This window comes from Stegodyphus dumicola, chromosome 2 (assembly GCF_044657685.1).
Source record: "Stegodyphus dumicola isolate Sdum_Otavi_A_Nest chromosome 2, ASM4465768v1".
Taxonomy (NCBI): Eukaryota; Metazoa; Arthropoda; class Arachnida; order Araneae; family Eresidae; genus Stegodyphus; species Stegodyphus dumicola.
The window spans coordinates 11433569-11449029 of NC_140769.1; the positions used below are offsets into that span (position 1 = coordinate 11433569).

The 15461-nt window shown below is 34.2% G+C and overlaps 1 protein-coding gene across 1 annotated transcript; it reads right to left on the bottom strand.

Annotated features, from left to right (window-relative positions):
* Positions 1 to 488: 488 nt before the first annotated feature.
* On the bottom strand, positions 489 to 1734 carry LOC146998358 (uncharacterized). The gene has a single exon (XM_085810292.1). The coding sequence runs from the start codon at positions 1640 to 1642 to the stop codon at positions 542 to 544; it is 1101 nt and encodes a 366-aa protein (XP_085666418.1). The 5' UTR covers positions 1643 to 1734; the 3' UTR covers positions 489 to 541.
* Between the last annotated feature and the right edge of the window lie 13727 nt (positions 1735 to 15461).

Below are 15461 nucleotides of genomic sequence, written 5' to 3' on the forward strand. Positions count from 1 at the left end.
TTATCCAGGATTACATTAAGCGGAATCTACTGTAGCATTAAAAATAAAATATTTATCCAAATTACTGAGAATCGATATATTACTTTTAAATAACCCAACTGATTAACAATTAAATGCTTTTATTAGAAAGCTAAATTCAACACCATATGAGATGTCGAATGGCTATAATTTTGAAAAATGCAATTTGTTATGCCTCGTGGATGATAAATGAATGAGATTTACTTCGTAGAAGGCAATAATACCCAGGCTATTCAAATGATAAATACATTGATAACGTAACACACTGATGAAAACTGAAACCGTTAAGATGTATGCGTTTCTAAAGTAAAAATCTTTTTAATTAAAAAAGAACTCATAGAAATTTTTTGATTATTAAATCTACATAATTTAATTAATCAAACCAGGATATACAAATCATAACAATGATTATTTTACATAATTGTTTCCTGAGAGCTGAAAATTATTACTCTTCTTTCACATTCAAAAGATCAAATAATTATCTGAAAAAAAAAAGTGCGTTTAAAAGAGGTAGTAGAGTGCATTAATCAGAAGAGCTTAAAATAAACATTTGGTAAAGAAGAACACCATACGTAATAAGAACGCCAAGAACAGATAAAATAAATCCCTTGTTGATAACAAACATACCCCAACCTGTCATTGCAACGTCTGTTCCCTTGATGTTCTCCAAGAGTAGGCTAAAAGTCAAAATTGTTGGTACATTCGGTGATAACTTGACAAAAATATCAGAACACATAGTTATAACTTGCTTCAAATTATTATACTGGGTAATTACATTATCGGCGCTTATTGTGAGGACAAAGAAAGCTATCATCGCTGTTATACAGTTCCAGCCCACATACAATACGGCAACAAAGGACCGGTAGCTCTGATTGCTAGCAAGCCCAACGCTGATGGTGTTGAAAAAGTTGCAAACAGTTATTCCATACAGAAATAATGCAGACGCACCCAACGCATTATCTGTTTCTTTAATCCTCATGACGATGTCTTTGAACAAAGTCGTATTCGCTACTAACATGTCTTGAGAGCAAATTCCATTATGGAAGTTCTCTTTCAATCTTTTTCCGTAAGCACGTATAATACGACTCAGCGTAAAAAGCGAGCTACAGCAAACCAAGAGCATGACGTAACAGGTCACACTTCCAATACTGTATGTGAAAACAACTGCAAATACAACAAGCAACAGGTATTCTTTCAGGTTAGATTGGTCATCTGTGAACGGAACTTGAATAACATTCATGTATGCTTCCCAGTTTTCGTAAAAGAAAAATATCACTTCTGTAAAAAGTATTACAGAAACAGATATTAGCAAAAAAAGTAGCTGAGCCTTAACAGCTTTAACTCCAATATACATTTTCGGACATAAATAAAGCGAAAGCTGTGAAATATTTCTAATGGCAGTGATTATCGAACGAGACTTAATAATAACATTCCACATAGTTAGAAACCCACATGTGCCATAAGCATAAAAAGTCAACTTTGCAGAAACATTTGGTATGATACGATATACATACAATGCGCTGATGACGAAGAGGACAGTTCTGGTTGCAGTGACCGTGATGCACCAAAGCTTTGCAATTGATCCAAGCTTTTTCATTCGCTGTTGCAACAAGGAAGGGGACATCGGAAGTCCACTGATGACAGCAAAAGCAAATATTTGGATGAACGCATTATTTTTACTTTGAAGTTTTCTTAAAATATTCGGAGTGGGTTGAATGTGAAAATCTTCATGTTCTTTGATGGGATTAATTCGCTTTCTGGCATGCTTTTCTCCCCGTTCTTTATATTTAATCGTAAAGAAATTTTCTGTAACATTTTCGTACATTATGGCACCTTAATTTTATGAAGTCATAATATTAATTTCTTAAGTCATAATTGTTCGTTCCCGCTGGGATATGGTTTCCAGAGATTTTAGAATAGTATACCTTTACCAAATGATACAGCTGGGGAAATACAATACCATTTTAAGCGTCCAAAACATATACTCTTCAGTAATGATAAATGACACCACATAAATCACAAATAATGACAAAATATATAGCCAACAAAAAATGTTCATTTTATACTAAATGGCTTTATAATGTAATATTTCATATAGCCTAAATATGCTTATCATGCTTAAAGTACAGCAAAATGAGTTAGTGGAAAAATGGAAGACCATTTTTTTCCTCAAAGTAAAACTTAACCTTAGCAACCAAACGATTTCTTTGAAAAAAAATAGTCACGCTTTCCTTACTATTTTTTAAATGCGAAAATATAACTAGTAAAAAATTATACCTTTGTTTTCCATAAAAGCCTTTTTCCTTTCCACAAAGAACATGATAACAGAAAAGTCTGACATATCGTTTTTAATAAAATGAACATTTTAAATGGATGTTTACGCCCAAATTTACATGTGATTCTTATCAGCAACGAAATTTATTGGATAATAATCATTTATCTTGTACATGACATATTAAACTAATCTGTTATGATAAAACATACCTGGTAGATCAGAAAACAGTTTAGATTACTTATAGTCACGAAAATCAAGATTAAATATTTGTTCAGCTGAAAGCGTTCTTATGTATTCATATGTATTTCACATTAAAGCTACATCTTTATCTGCAGACTTTTTTTTATACCTAAGACTTGATTTTGATATAAGAAAAGGCAAGTAATCGATTATACAATACTGTTACAATATCGATTGTATGTATTTCTAGAGAACAAAAAATATCATAAGATGAAATAAGGACAAATTTATCTTTGTAAATGAAAAAGCATCGCTTTTTTTTCTATTCGTATTATAGATGACATAAGAAAACATCACAAATTATACCCAGAAGCATAGGAAAAATATGCATCCGTACATAAAAGATATTAATTTAGCTAGCAATATTCGATATAATATAGTTAAATTATGTGCATGTGAGCTTCCATTCTTTTATTGTGTAACAGGTTTCCCCCCCTCCCTCTTTTCTGATAAAACGCAAAGAATAAAAGCATCGTAATGAAATAATTTTACTTTTTATTTTCTATGTATCGTACTTCCTAGCGTAGACTCTCCCCTTTTTTTTTTTCACTAATTTTACTTTTCGAAAGTCGAGAGAGGAAAATTTTTTGAATAATTTAATTTCCGAAGCGTGTTTATAGTGAAAACATAACAAATGAAAAGTAGGTATAGATAAAGCGCAGTCATAGATAAAGTCACAATATTATTATAAGTAGTCATAGATAAAGTCACATTATTTCTTTAAAAGAAATCTGCATTCCAATCAGAATACACAGTAATACTTTTATTAAATTATCTAATAAGCTATCTTCCTTTCTACGTGTCTGGAACTTGAATTCTACTCGTTCTTATTATTGTCGCTGCTACTCCTTAGCCTCAAATCGTCCATAAATAATTAGAGAAAGTGAATGTGCAGCAGACTCGGCGAAATCCTAGGTTGAATGTCAGTTCGTTTTTGCTTGGTTGTGATGGGTCGATTCTCGTATTAAGTTGGCATAAAAATCGACAATTAGAAGAGAGCGGTTTGGCGTAACCTTCGCAGATAGTTTACAAAGGTTTGTCTTTATTAGTAAGACGAAAATAATCACTACGTAGATGAATCCATTTTAAAATTTAAGGGAGCTCGTTGTCTGAAAGTAATGAGGAAAGGTAGAATTATGCGAATATTTTTAAAAATTTCAGATCCTGGGGCTAAAAAGCTAGGGGCAATACACGAGCGGATGCGGTATAGTTCTGCTATTTCAAGCTATTCTTTACTGTCGTTTTAAGATTAACATGATAGATCATTAAAAACAATCTTCTCACATTCGAATTTAGGATAAAAATTATGCGGTTTGTGATCTTAACATCCCATAATCTAATTGAACAATAAAATATATTCGTCAGATTTAGGAACACAGTAGAGCCTATATTGAAGTAAGGAATGGGTTTGCTTTAACCGGGCGTGGGGATCCTGCATAAACATACCGGCACTTTTCAAGTTTGCCATCGTTCGCCAAGACATAATAGCGCACTCGAATAAATGTACGAAGGTGATGGTACCTTTGCGAAATTCAATATCATAAAGAAAGCAGCTTTTATCAAAGCTCCTGGAACTCCTTACTTTTGGCGGAGAGTCGCAACTTGCATAAAGGTGCTAGCGTCTTTGTAATATTTAATGAAACTATCGGGTGGCGGGACAGGAAAATTTCTCTTTCTTGTGCAATTGACTAAAGAATTAGATCCACGAGCTATGACGGTGGGTTACCATTAGTTTATCTTTCAATTTGTTTCAGGATATTGTTAAATATTATTTTTTCATATGAGTTTTATCCTTTTTTTTTTTTCTTTATGAATTTTACAACAATGAAAAATATTTCATTCTTCTTAATTCTTCTACGACTTAAACGCCTGACACGCCCTACTCTTCAAACGACCAAAGGCTGCCGAACGGCTGAGATCACATGCTCTGTTTTCTATCTTCCTTCTAAAGTACATAATAGCAGTTGCTCCGAATGCATTGCATCAGTTCATCTCTATTGCAGACAGTCTTGTCCTAGCAGGATTGTTTTGTGGTTCCTTATACTCGTATTTAGATTAAAGGTGACTTAGTGTACACTCAGGGACTAATGGAAGCTCCTTTGTTAGGAACTAGAAACGACATCTTTTGAAATCTTCACACTTTTTTGCTCGTTAATGGACGAGGATAAGAAGAAATTGCTGTGAATCTCATATGGAATTTCAGGTGTTTCATTATTTTAAGCAAGCAGGTTACCGAAGACTTCGGCTTTCTTTCAACATCGATATCAATTCACCGTCACAGACACCCAGAGCCGTATTTAGAGTTCTCAGCGTCCTGGGACAACGGAAGATTTCGCGTCCTCTTCTGTGTGCTAAGAATAGAAAACATTTCATTCTAAAATTTCGTAACATCAATTTGGCGCCCTCTGCATGCTGCGCCCAGGGACAGATATCCGCCTTGCTCCACCCTAGCTACGCCACCGTAGACACCGGAGTCTCGAGAAATTTTTCGAATTCCCCATAGTCCTATCTACTCCTCATTGAAAAATTTCAATACTTTATATTTACGTACTTTTTATCAGTTGTGCTTAAGTCTGTGTACTTTTAATGTTTGTAATAAGCACATGGGAGGAAAATCAAAATGTGCTCACGAATTACAAACTTTTGACTTAATGGCCACGCGAAATCATTCCACATTCATTTGATTATTACTTGAAGCTTAATAATTTTCTTGGTTATGAGTACACTTGCGATACGATTATAAATGTGCGTTCGATATACGATTCGATTATGGGTCATAACTATGCGTTCGTTCGGTTCGGTTCGTTCGTGTCTGAAATTGCTTTACTTAGCCTTTATTTTTAAAACCGTTCTTTATAGACCTATATTTTCAGTTAAAAAGTGTTTTAAATGAGAACAATATTCACGCTTTGGCATTTTAAATTAAAAAAAAAATCAGTTTTATAAAACTTACGAAACTTAACTTTTTGTACAGTCTCGCGGTCCCTGTAAAGTTATGCTTAGTAAAGGAAATGAAATATACAGTGGATGGACAAAAATATGGAAACACCTTGTGAAATGCATGTTTGAAAAGAAAGATTAATTTTAATGAAATATGTAGGTGGCGCTGGCGTTTTTGACTACTGACGCCACCTATACAACTTCGTAAATGTGCTAAACAGTTCAGTTGTTGTCGGAGTACTGTTATGTGAGGTTGTCATTGCATTATGTCAGAGTTAACAGACTTCGAACGTGGGCAAATTGTTGGAGCACGTATGGTAGGTGTTTCCGTAAGCAAGGTAGCCGAGGTGTTTAGTGTTTCAAGAGGTACTGTATCGAAGATTTATTCCGCATATTTGAAAAGCGGAAAAACATCATCTGCTAAATCACAGCGCGGACGAAAGTGTGTCCTGAGTGATCGTGACAGACGATCATTAAGGGCAATTGTGACAAAATATAAGAATAACTTTTGCACAGCTGCAAAAGTTACTGCTGAAATTAATGTTGTGTTACCGAACCCTGTGAGTACCAAAACAATTAGAAGGGAGCTTCATAAACAGGGAATTGCTGGGCGTACTGCAGTTGAGAAGCCACTCATCAGTGATGCTAATGCCCGTAACAGGAAAAGGTGGTGTTTAAGTCATAAAGGCTTGGACTATAGAGCAGTGGAAGCGAGTAATATGGTCTGACGAGTCTTCTTTCACATTGTTTCCCACTTCTGGCCGAGTTTACGTCTGGAGAACGCCATCTCAAGCCTATAATACAGACTGCTTGTTGCCAAGAATGAAACATGGCGGGGGTTCTGTTATGGTTTGGGCAGCCATATCGTGGTTCTCTGCTAGCCTCATGATAACTGTGTCAGGGCACATGACTGCCAAGACTTATGTGAACATTTTGGCCGATCAAGTTCATCCCATGGTACAAACTTTGTTCCCCGATGGTGATGGTGTCTTCCAAGACGACAAAGCCCCTGTTCACACAGCTCACATTGTCCAGGACTGGTTTTCTGAGCACGAGGATGAGTTGTCCCATCTCCCCTGACCACCACAGTCACCAGACCTGAATATTATCGAACCTTTGTGGTCTACATTGAAACGGAAAGTGCGTTCTCGTTATCCACCGCCAACATCGTTATCTGAACTTGTCACCGTTTTGCAGGAAGAATGGTATAATATTCCCTTGGCAAACATACAGGAAATGTATTTATCCATTCCGAGAAGACTGCAAGCTGTTTTGGATGCCAACGGGTTTCCTACACCATATTAAGCAAAGAAACATGTTTTTTTAAAGGTGTTTCCATATTTTTGTCCAACCCCTGTAAGTTTAGAAAAAAGTTTTTGATATAAGTAGATCCCCAACGGGATATGTATTGGCCCCTTGGGAATCAATGAAATTTTTAAAGTGGGTCAATGAAGATCAAGAGGTCAACTGGGGGTCGATAGCTGAATATGCATCAGCAACTTATCGGCATAATCAAGGTTCTCTTGATTACAAGAAATTTATTAATACAACTGATTATTAATTGTTCATTGATATAAAGCTATATCATGCTATAAAAGAAAAAAAATCATATAAAATAAATACCCTGAATGAAAAAAAAATCCGAGCACCGAGAAAGAGTTTTGCTAGATAAACGAAATCTGGCAGGCGTGCTTATGCATCTAAAAGATGATGTCTATTCAAATTTCGCGCTAGGCGCTTAAGTGCCACTCTGAATATGCAGTCAGTTTCGCTTTAAATACACGCTGCAAAGTTTGTGAGCGTTATTTATCATTGAGATTGATTGACATGGAGAGTTTACGTTAATCAAGAATGCTATTAAGAAGACGAAGAAGCCATTATTAATAGCTCAGTGAGTGTCAGGCAGAACGCGTAATATGGTTATGAGAAGGTGGATTTTCTTTCCGCAATATTGCAGAAAGACTTGGCAGGAATGAATCCACTTGCATAATTGCTGGTAGCAGTGGTCAAGGAAAGGTACTGGCTCAAAGAACGAATTCCGGGCGGCCCGTCAGTCTGGTGATTCAACCTGTTCTGTTGCCATCCATGACCAGCGTTCAAGGGGGTGTTTTCAAACAGGATAATGCTTGCCCTCATATCGCTGTTGTAACCCAGTATGCTCTACAGATTGTCGACCTGTTACCTTGGCCTGCTAAATCACCAGATCTTTTTCCAGTCGAGAACGTATGGGACATCACTGGACAATAACTCCAGCGTCATCTACAACTAGCATTAACGGTCCCTGTATTGACCGACAAGCACAGTACTTGTGGAACTTCATCCCTCAAACTGACATCCGCCACCTGTACGACACAATGCATGCACGTTTGTATGCTTGAGTTAAAAACTCTGGCAGTTATACCGCCGGTTATTATTGTACCAGTATTTCCCATTTGAACTGGTTCTTTTCGCTCTTGCATTAACCTGTGATCTTGAAATTTTAATCAATTAAACATGCTAACCTAGACAAGTGTATTAATTTCTTGGTGCTGGGAATTTTTTTCCGTCAGTGTATATAAGGAAAAAATGCATTAAAATTATTTAATATATATTTTAAAAATCTGTAATCCCTTTTAGATGTATAATTTCTTTGTGCCATAATGTGCATTGTAAAAATGTAATGTTCAAGAACACAAACAATAAAGCATTGTAAAAAAATATGAAGAACACAAAACTAGAAGAAAACAAGAAACAGGTTGAATTTTCTGAGCGAGGTGTTTGAATTATTCAATTAAGTAATTTAATGCCAAATATTAAAAAAAAAATTGAATAAATACATCAAGGGCAAACATCACATTAATTAAAACCGAACTTTTGTGTAATTAAAATCTGTGATTATTTTGTTTCTGAAAACTTGCTTATATTTGTAAAATTAAAAATAATAATAATATAAAAGATAATTAAAAAAAATCTAATAAACTATTTTTTCAAAACTTTTGTTTATATTCTTAATTTAATTGCTATCCTTAAGTTATTTATGTGCGATTATTTGTATTATAATGTTGTATACTAGGAGGGAAATCTGATGTACCGAGCACGTGATCTCCCGCACATTCCATATTAAGATATGGAGCTTAGGAATAGCAACCAGCTTCCTAAACAAACTACTCCTTCCGGTTGATTGCTTCTAAATAAAATATAATTTATTTATAAACTTTGTGGCTCAATGTTAATTATAAACACTACTCATAAATATTTTGATTTTCTATTCTCCCCTACAATGGACAATACTAACTATACGTGCTCATGTACGCATCCATTCTCATGCTTTGATATGAAAATATCGCATCGATCGTAATACATTCCCTGGACATGTGGTGTATCGGGTTCACAAATCAATGACTTAACACTCACAAAACTTTTAAAAGCAGCACATTTTTAGAATTCCCGATCGAGTATTAAGTGTTGCCATATATTTCTTTTTAAATTCGTCATATTATTTATATTTGCTGTGACTTAACACTCACAAAACTTTTAAAAGCAGCACATTTTTAGAATTCCCGATCGAGTGTTAAGTGTTGCCATATATTTCTTTTTAAATTCATCATATTATTTATATTTGCTGTGACTTAACACGCACAAAACTTTTAAAAGCAGCATATTTTTAGAATTCCCAATAGGATTAAAATATTGCAATGTACCGTATTTTCCGGCGTATAACGCGCACTGGTGTATAACGCGCGTCTATAATTTCAAGTTACATTTTTTAATATTTAGGTATATTCTCCGTATAATGCGCACACAGTTCTTCACGAAGAAACCTAAAAGGTGCATGAGTGATGCTCTTATTGTTTTAGGTCACTTATTCGAACATTAGTTCTAGCCTTTCGAACAATGGTGTACCGAATTGACAAAAATAAGGTGAACAATATGTGTGGGGAATGGGACTATTCGCAGTGGCCGTTTCGCCATCGGGCTGTTTCGCCGTCAATACATATTTTTCTTTACATTATATTTTGACGTATTATATTAAGTTGATATAGTTTAATAATTCTATTTACCTATTGTATATTTAAGAGATATTTTTCTTTACATGCCTACATTATATCTTACCATGTTATATTATTAAGTTTATTTAATTTAATAATTTTTTTCGCCTATTGTATACCTCTGGCTGTTTTAAATTTTAAAATGAAAAAAAAAAAAAAAAAAAAAAAAAAAACCTTTTGCAATTTCTTGCAAGTAATACTTTAAACAAATTACATAAAACAACTTTCTAAAACAACTTTCTAAATTTTTATCATTTAAAGATGGTTTGGTTTACTTAATGATGGCAAAGCACACTAGGGCTATAAGGGGAGTGACGCCTTCGTGGAGGACTTTCTAAAGGAAATTGGCTCATATACACGTTACACATGGAGAAAACCACAAAAACTCCCATGTAGCCAGCCCGTTTGCGGGATTCAAACTTTAGACCGAACTACCAGTGTTCAGCGACTTTACTTGGCCGCTGGTGGGCCATCATTTAATGAACTAGATAGTTTCTTAACATTTACAGCTTAGCAAATTCCTCGTATTAAAAGCTTTTGAATAATATATACAATATTTTTCTATACAGTTTTATACATATACAGCGTTACGCGTGACATATTAATTTTAAGAGAGTGATGAGCTGTCAAATTTCCAAAATAATTCCGTTTCTAATTCAGATTTCATAAAAATGTAAATTTCCTGCTTACCTGAGTGATTTCTCTGAACTACCGATTAAAATTTTGACGAAAAATTTTGTAAAAATTACACCTGCATAGTTTTGAAATCGATAATATAATTTCTGTTATATCAGAGGTTTAACCCAAGTTCTCTTTGATACTGACATGATTTTCTAGCTAATAACTATGTGTAATTTCTTTGTATCTCGCATATTTGTGAACAACTATGGGCAATATCTTTATATCTCATATTTGTAAACAACTGTATATATTATAAGCAACTTTTATTACGTTTACAAAAGGTAAACACAATTATTAAATTAAATAAATTTAATATGAGTATAATAGGGCGCGATATAATGCAGTCACATAAAGAAAAAGATGTCCTGACGGCGAATCGGCCACAACGAAACAAACACGGTGCTAGTTTCAAATGCAAAGTGCGAAAGAAAATGCTGCAGCAAAGATGTTGGTGTTGGTAAACGATCGAACGGATAACGATTATTTATTTATGGATGAAAATAACAATAACGGGAAGGTGAAACAGATTTCAATGATACGCCTGAAAATATAACGGTAGACGAACATGACGAATTCTTCATACTGTGCTATAATGAAAATGTTTAATTTCATAAGGAATGTCATTTTGTTTAAATAAGCAACATTTTGGTGCATGTAAAAAATCTGTCATTTTTATATCCGGCGTATATAACACGGACTCGTAAATTTCGGTCCTATTTTTGTCAGTGGCGTAGCTAGAGTTTCCAGCGCCCGGGGACAACTGAAGAATTTTCGCCCCTTTCTGTGTGCCAAGAATGAAAAACATTTCATTAAAAAATTTCGTAGCGTCAATTTGGCGCCCCTTGGATGCTGCGCCCGGGGACAGATGTCCCCCCTTGCCCCACCCTAGCTACGCCACTGTTTTTTGTATTAGAGCCCGTTATACGCCTGAATACATGACATTTATTTTAAATTCGTTATATTATTTATATTTGCTATGACTTAACGCACACAAAACTTTTAAAAGCAACATATTTTTAGAATTCCGGACAGAGGAGTAAGTGTTGCCATATATTTCTTTTTAAATTCGTCATGTTATTTATATTTGCTGTATTATTTCTTTGAAAAGAATATATAGCGATAGCAGATGGTCCTTTTCTTAAAAAAGTGATTCAACACAAAAGTGAAACGGAGTTTCGATTGGGTTGGTACCTCAGAGGTGAGTGTCTTGACAATGACCTTAACCCAGTGTTACAGTTGTACGATTTTCGAACAGATGATAGCATAACAAGGTGAAAAGAACTCGAAAGGACAGAAACTAATACATGTAAATATTTCAGAACGAGAGCACGTCTTCATAATGAGCTTATTCTCGTTACGTTTCGCATGATTCCAAAATTATATTTACTACTCATAAATATAATATATAGTTCTCAATCGCGTACTCCTTTTAAATACTAAGTTTGAGAAGTTTTGGATTATCTCATAATATATATTTTTCTACGAAAATTTGTTCAGACTGTCAAGTAAAGTATCACTTTCGGTTTAACAATGTTAGGCAAAATCTAATCTGTAGTTCCCACTGCTATAAAAGTTTTAAATACTAAAACCAAAAAGTTTTGGATTATATTTTAATACACTTTTCATGAACAACTGTTATATTCTTCAAGTGAAGTACCACTTCCGGTTGTCTATTAAAGATTGTTATGGGCCTCATATAAAGTGCCACTTCCGGTCGTAAAATTTTATTCAAAATATAAACAACGCTTGTCCAAAGCTTAACTAAGAAAAACAGAAATTTTTGGGAGTTTCATGTAACAATTATCGTACACGAAAAAAGTGTCACACACAAACAGAAACCGACAGCAATCACTGTAAAATGAGTCAAAACGTGTTGTGAGACCCTAATTCGTGCTTAATCAATGAAATCTTACTATAGAATTTTTTAACCAAATGTTACCTTCCTCGGCGGGAGGTTAAAAATGTCGAATGACTCTAATTAGTTTTTTAACCGACTTCTCAAGGAAAGCTGAAAAAGATGGCAATCCAAATTTTGAAATCAAATGTTGGGCTCAGTTTTGACGTACTGTATCTTAGCCTTCTGTATCTTAGTTTTTAGAGTTAGTATAAACTTTTATAAATTATGATTATAGCTATAACCAAATGAAGTTAAGAAAACATAAGAAAAATAAAAAAAAATAATAATTTCATAATTTAAAAAATAATTAAAAATTTACGTATTATTAATATTTTCCTAATTTAAAGTTCGAAGTATATGGTCTTTATTTAAAGCTGGAAGTATATGTGTATGTACTAACAGTTAGGAAAATACAGGATTCTTGAGGATAGGGTGTGCATTAGAGTGAAGTGAAACTTTCGAAGTAATACCTATGCCTGTCATGAGAGATATGACTACCAGATTACGTAATCATTTTTCCATGTATGCTTAGTAAAACTGAATTCATAGCAGTTGAGATACTGTAATTTCGAGGATAACTTTATTTTTGTGTTTAATTGCTATAAATGCCTCAAAAAATGCTCTAAAGAGGCCTAAAATGCTTTCAGAGAGAAAAATTCTCTCCCCCCCCAAAAAAAAAAAATTCATGTGGCATCAAAATCTAGGCTTTGGTTTTAGAATGCTAGTAAATGCACTAAAAACTATTGGAGTATGAATGTATTAAGTATGAATTACTTAATAATTGTATTAATTATGAATTGTACTAAGTATGAACGTATTAAGTATGAATATACTAAGTATGAATTACTCAATACTAAGTATGAATAAAACGCTGAATTTGAATACGAATTTAAGGTTTAATTTTAATACTAAATTTTATTTCAAATATTTGTAGCTGATCTTCTTGATTTGCAGAGAAGTGCTTCGAAGTATAGATTCTGATATTTTAATGTCTTTCTAATGACATATATTGCACACGTTTCTGTTCAGCTAACGCAAACGCATATACGTTCTCAATGTGGTAGTTTATTGCAATCTTATATTTCATAGTTCTCATGATTAATGGAGAAAACTATATTCCTGATTATATTTCATTTGAAATCAAAACGTTGAATGAAAATCAAAAACAGGATGTTCATCTTGCGTCAGTAAATTTCATTGTGATATTCATCCACGAAATTCTAGCAAAAATCGAGACGTGATGTTTGGAATCAATAGTACATAAATAGAGCAGTTAAGTAAAAAGTATTATACCTGTAAGTTATTAACGTTTATGTAGAATATAATTGTTCAGCTGATATGAAACTTCACACGGAAAGATAAGATATAAAAGAATATCACGTAAGAGTATGGCAGAAGGAAACATACCTGTAAACAACGATATATACCCTACCCTGGGAACAATCTTTTCCCATCTCACATGCAGGCTAACTTCACATTCTTCCAGATTTCACATGTCCCATCACAAAAAGCTGATACTATATAGATTTGAATTTCCCAATAATGTGGGCTTGTGGCTTCATTAGAATTTTTAAGGGTTTTTGAAACATAAGCAATGTGTAGAAGTAATTTCCAGAAAAAATAAGATTGAGAACATTTCAACGAAAATGCATCAGACACTGTTGCCTTATCACGGAAATGTAGCATTGGTCAGTTGAAATATAAGGCTATTCCTGTATGATAGAATATGGTAGTTTTATTTTATTGCTGCTCGTAGAATGACTTACTTTGAGCAGTAAGAAGGTTTATTGCAGTTTGTCAGGTAGAAGCTTAAAGTGCAATTTACGGACTCACCAATAGTGAGCAAAATTGCCTTGGTTTTGAAGTTTACCTAGAGATGTATCACAATATTGCAATAACTCTCTTTTCCGCAGTGAACAAACCCATCACAAGGGTTGTTTCATCAATGAAAACATTTTTTTCTAAATCTGCTCCTGCCATTTTTATCATATTTTTTATCGTATAGTATTTCACCGTATTTTATCCTCGTAATCTGTATTAAGAATGTGTCCTCTACGAAACAAGTTTCTTTTTGAGAAACTGTATAGGACCAATACATTACAGCAGAAAATATTGTAAAGTCATCAATTTTTTTTTTTTTTTTTTTCTGGAAGCAGGAGACGTGAAAAATGTGCAATGCCTTCGCCAGGACTCGAACCTGGACCTCTCGAATACGCGCCGAATGTGCTACGAAAGTATGCAGAAAGGAGGGAGAAAATACTTTACATAATCCCCCCTTTTAAAGGGCGACTGGAGATTAGGAGACCCAATCGCCAAATCCTCGTGGTGAAAAATCCTCCTCCTCCACATTTTAGTTTGGGCGCCACTGTTGATTCATTTGGTTAATTTTGACGATGGAGAACTAAAAAATGAGCAATGCTCTCGCCGGGACTCGAACCTGGACCTCTCGAATACGCGCCGAGAGTGCTACCGTTACACTCCGAAGGCATGAAGAAAGGAGAGAGAAAATACCTTATAACATAACGAACATTTTGGTAGTATTCATAGATGGTAGATTTCGAAAGGCTTATTGGCAGTGTGATACGTTTTGCTGCTTGAAGAGAATTGTCCATCATCTCATCCTCATCATTTGCACAAAACTTTCTTACATACTTTTCGTCTTCCAGATTATGAAATCTGATAAGTCATTTGAGATCTGTTCTACCAACTGTAGTATATTTCCTATACTCTTATCTTATACGTAACATGTATGTGCAACCTTATGTCCTTTGTGATTGCGTTGAACATAGTAGTTATCGCAAGTGAAAGAGATTATCATTCATCGTTTAACGTCTTTACTCTGAGTCCTCACTGCAGCATCTCGAACAAACCAATATATATGGATTTCTCATACATCTTTTTGCCTAGATGCTACGTTTAGAGATTGTAAATCATATTACCAGCAATCTCCGATAAACTATGGAAATTTGTTACGAAGTTGCTGGCCAACCAGATAATTTTTTAAAAATAAGTTTTAGGTAACGAAGCATTTTGAATGAGAAATGGTATTTTTGATCAGGCTTTGTTAGCATGGAGCAGAAGGAATTCATGTTAAAATATTATTTAGGCCTAAACTTTTAAGCTCATGTTAAAAAATTATATAAAATATAAATAATAAGTTGCATAAAAGTGTTGATAGGGTTATTAATCCAGACTGGCAGGTGAAGAATTAGAAACTGAGATCAGGCTTTACTTTGCTTTGCGTCGTCGGCAGGGCAGCTGATTCAGCAGATTAATAGTTTATGATCCATTTAAAGCTTGACAATGAATCTATCTCTTTCAAATGGATTAAATATATGTCTTCCGAAATTGTCACTGTCAGATCGAAAGAAGCTTAAAAGTC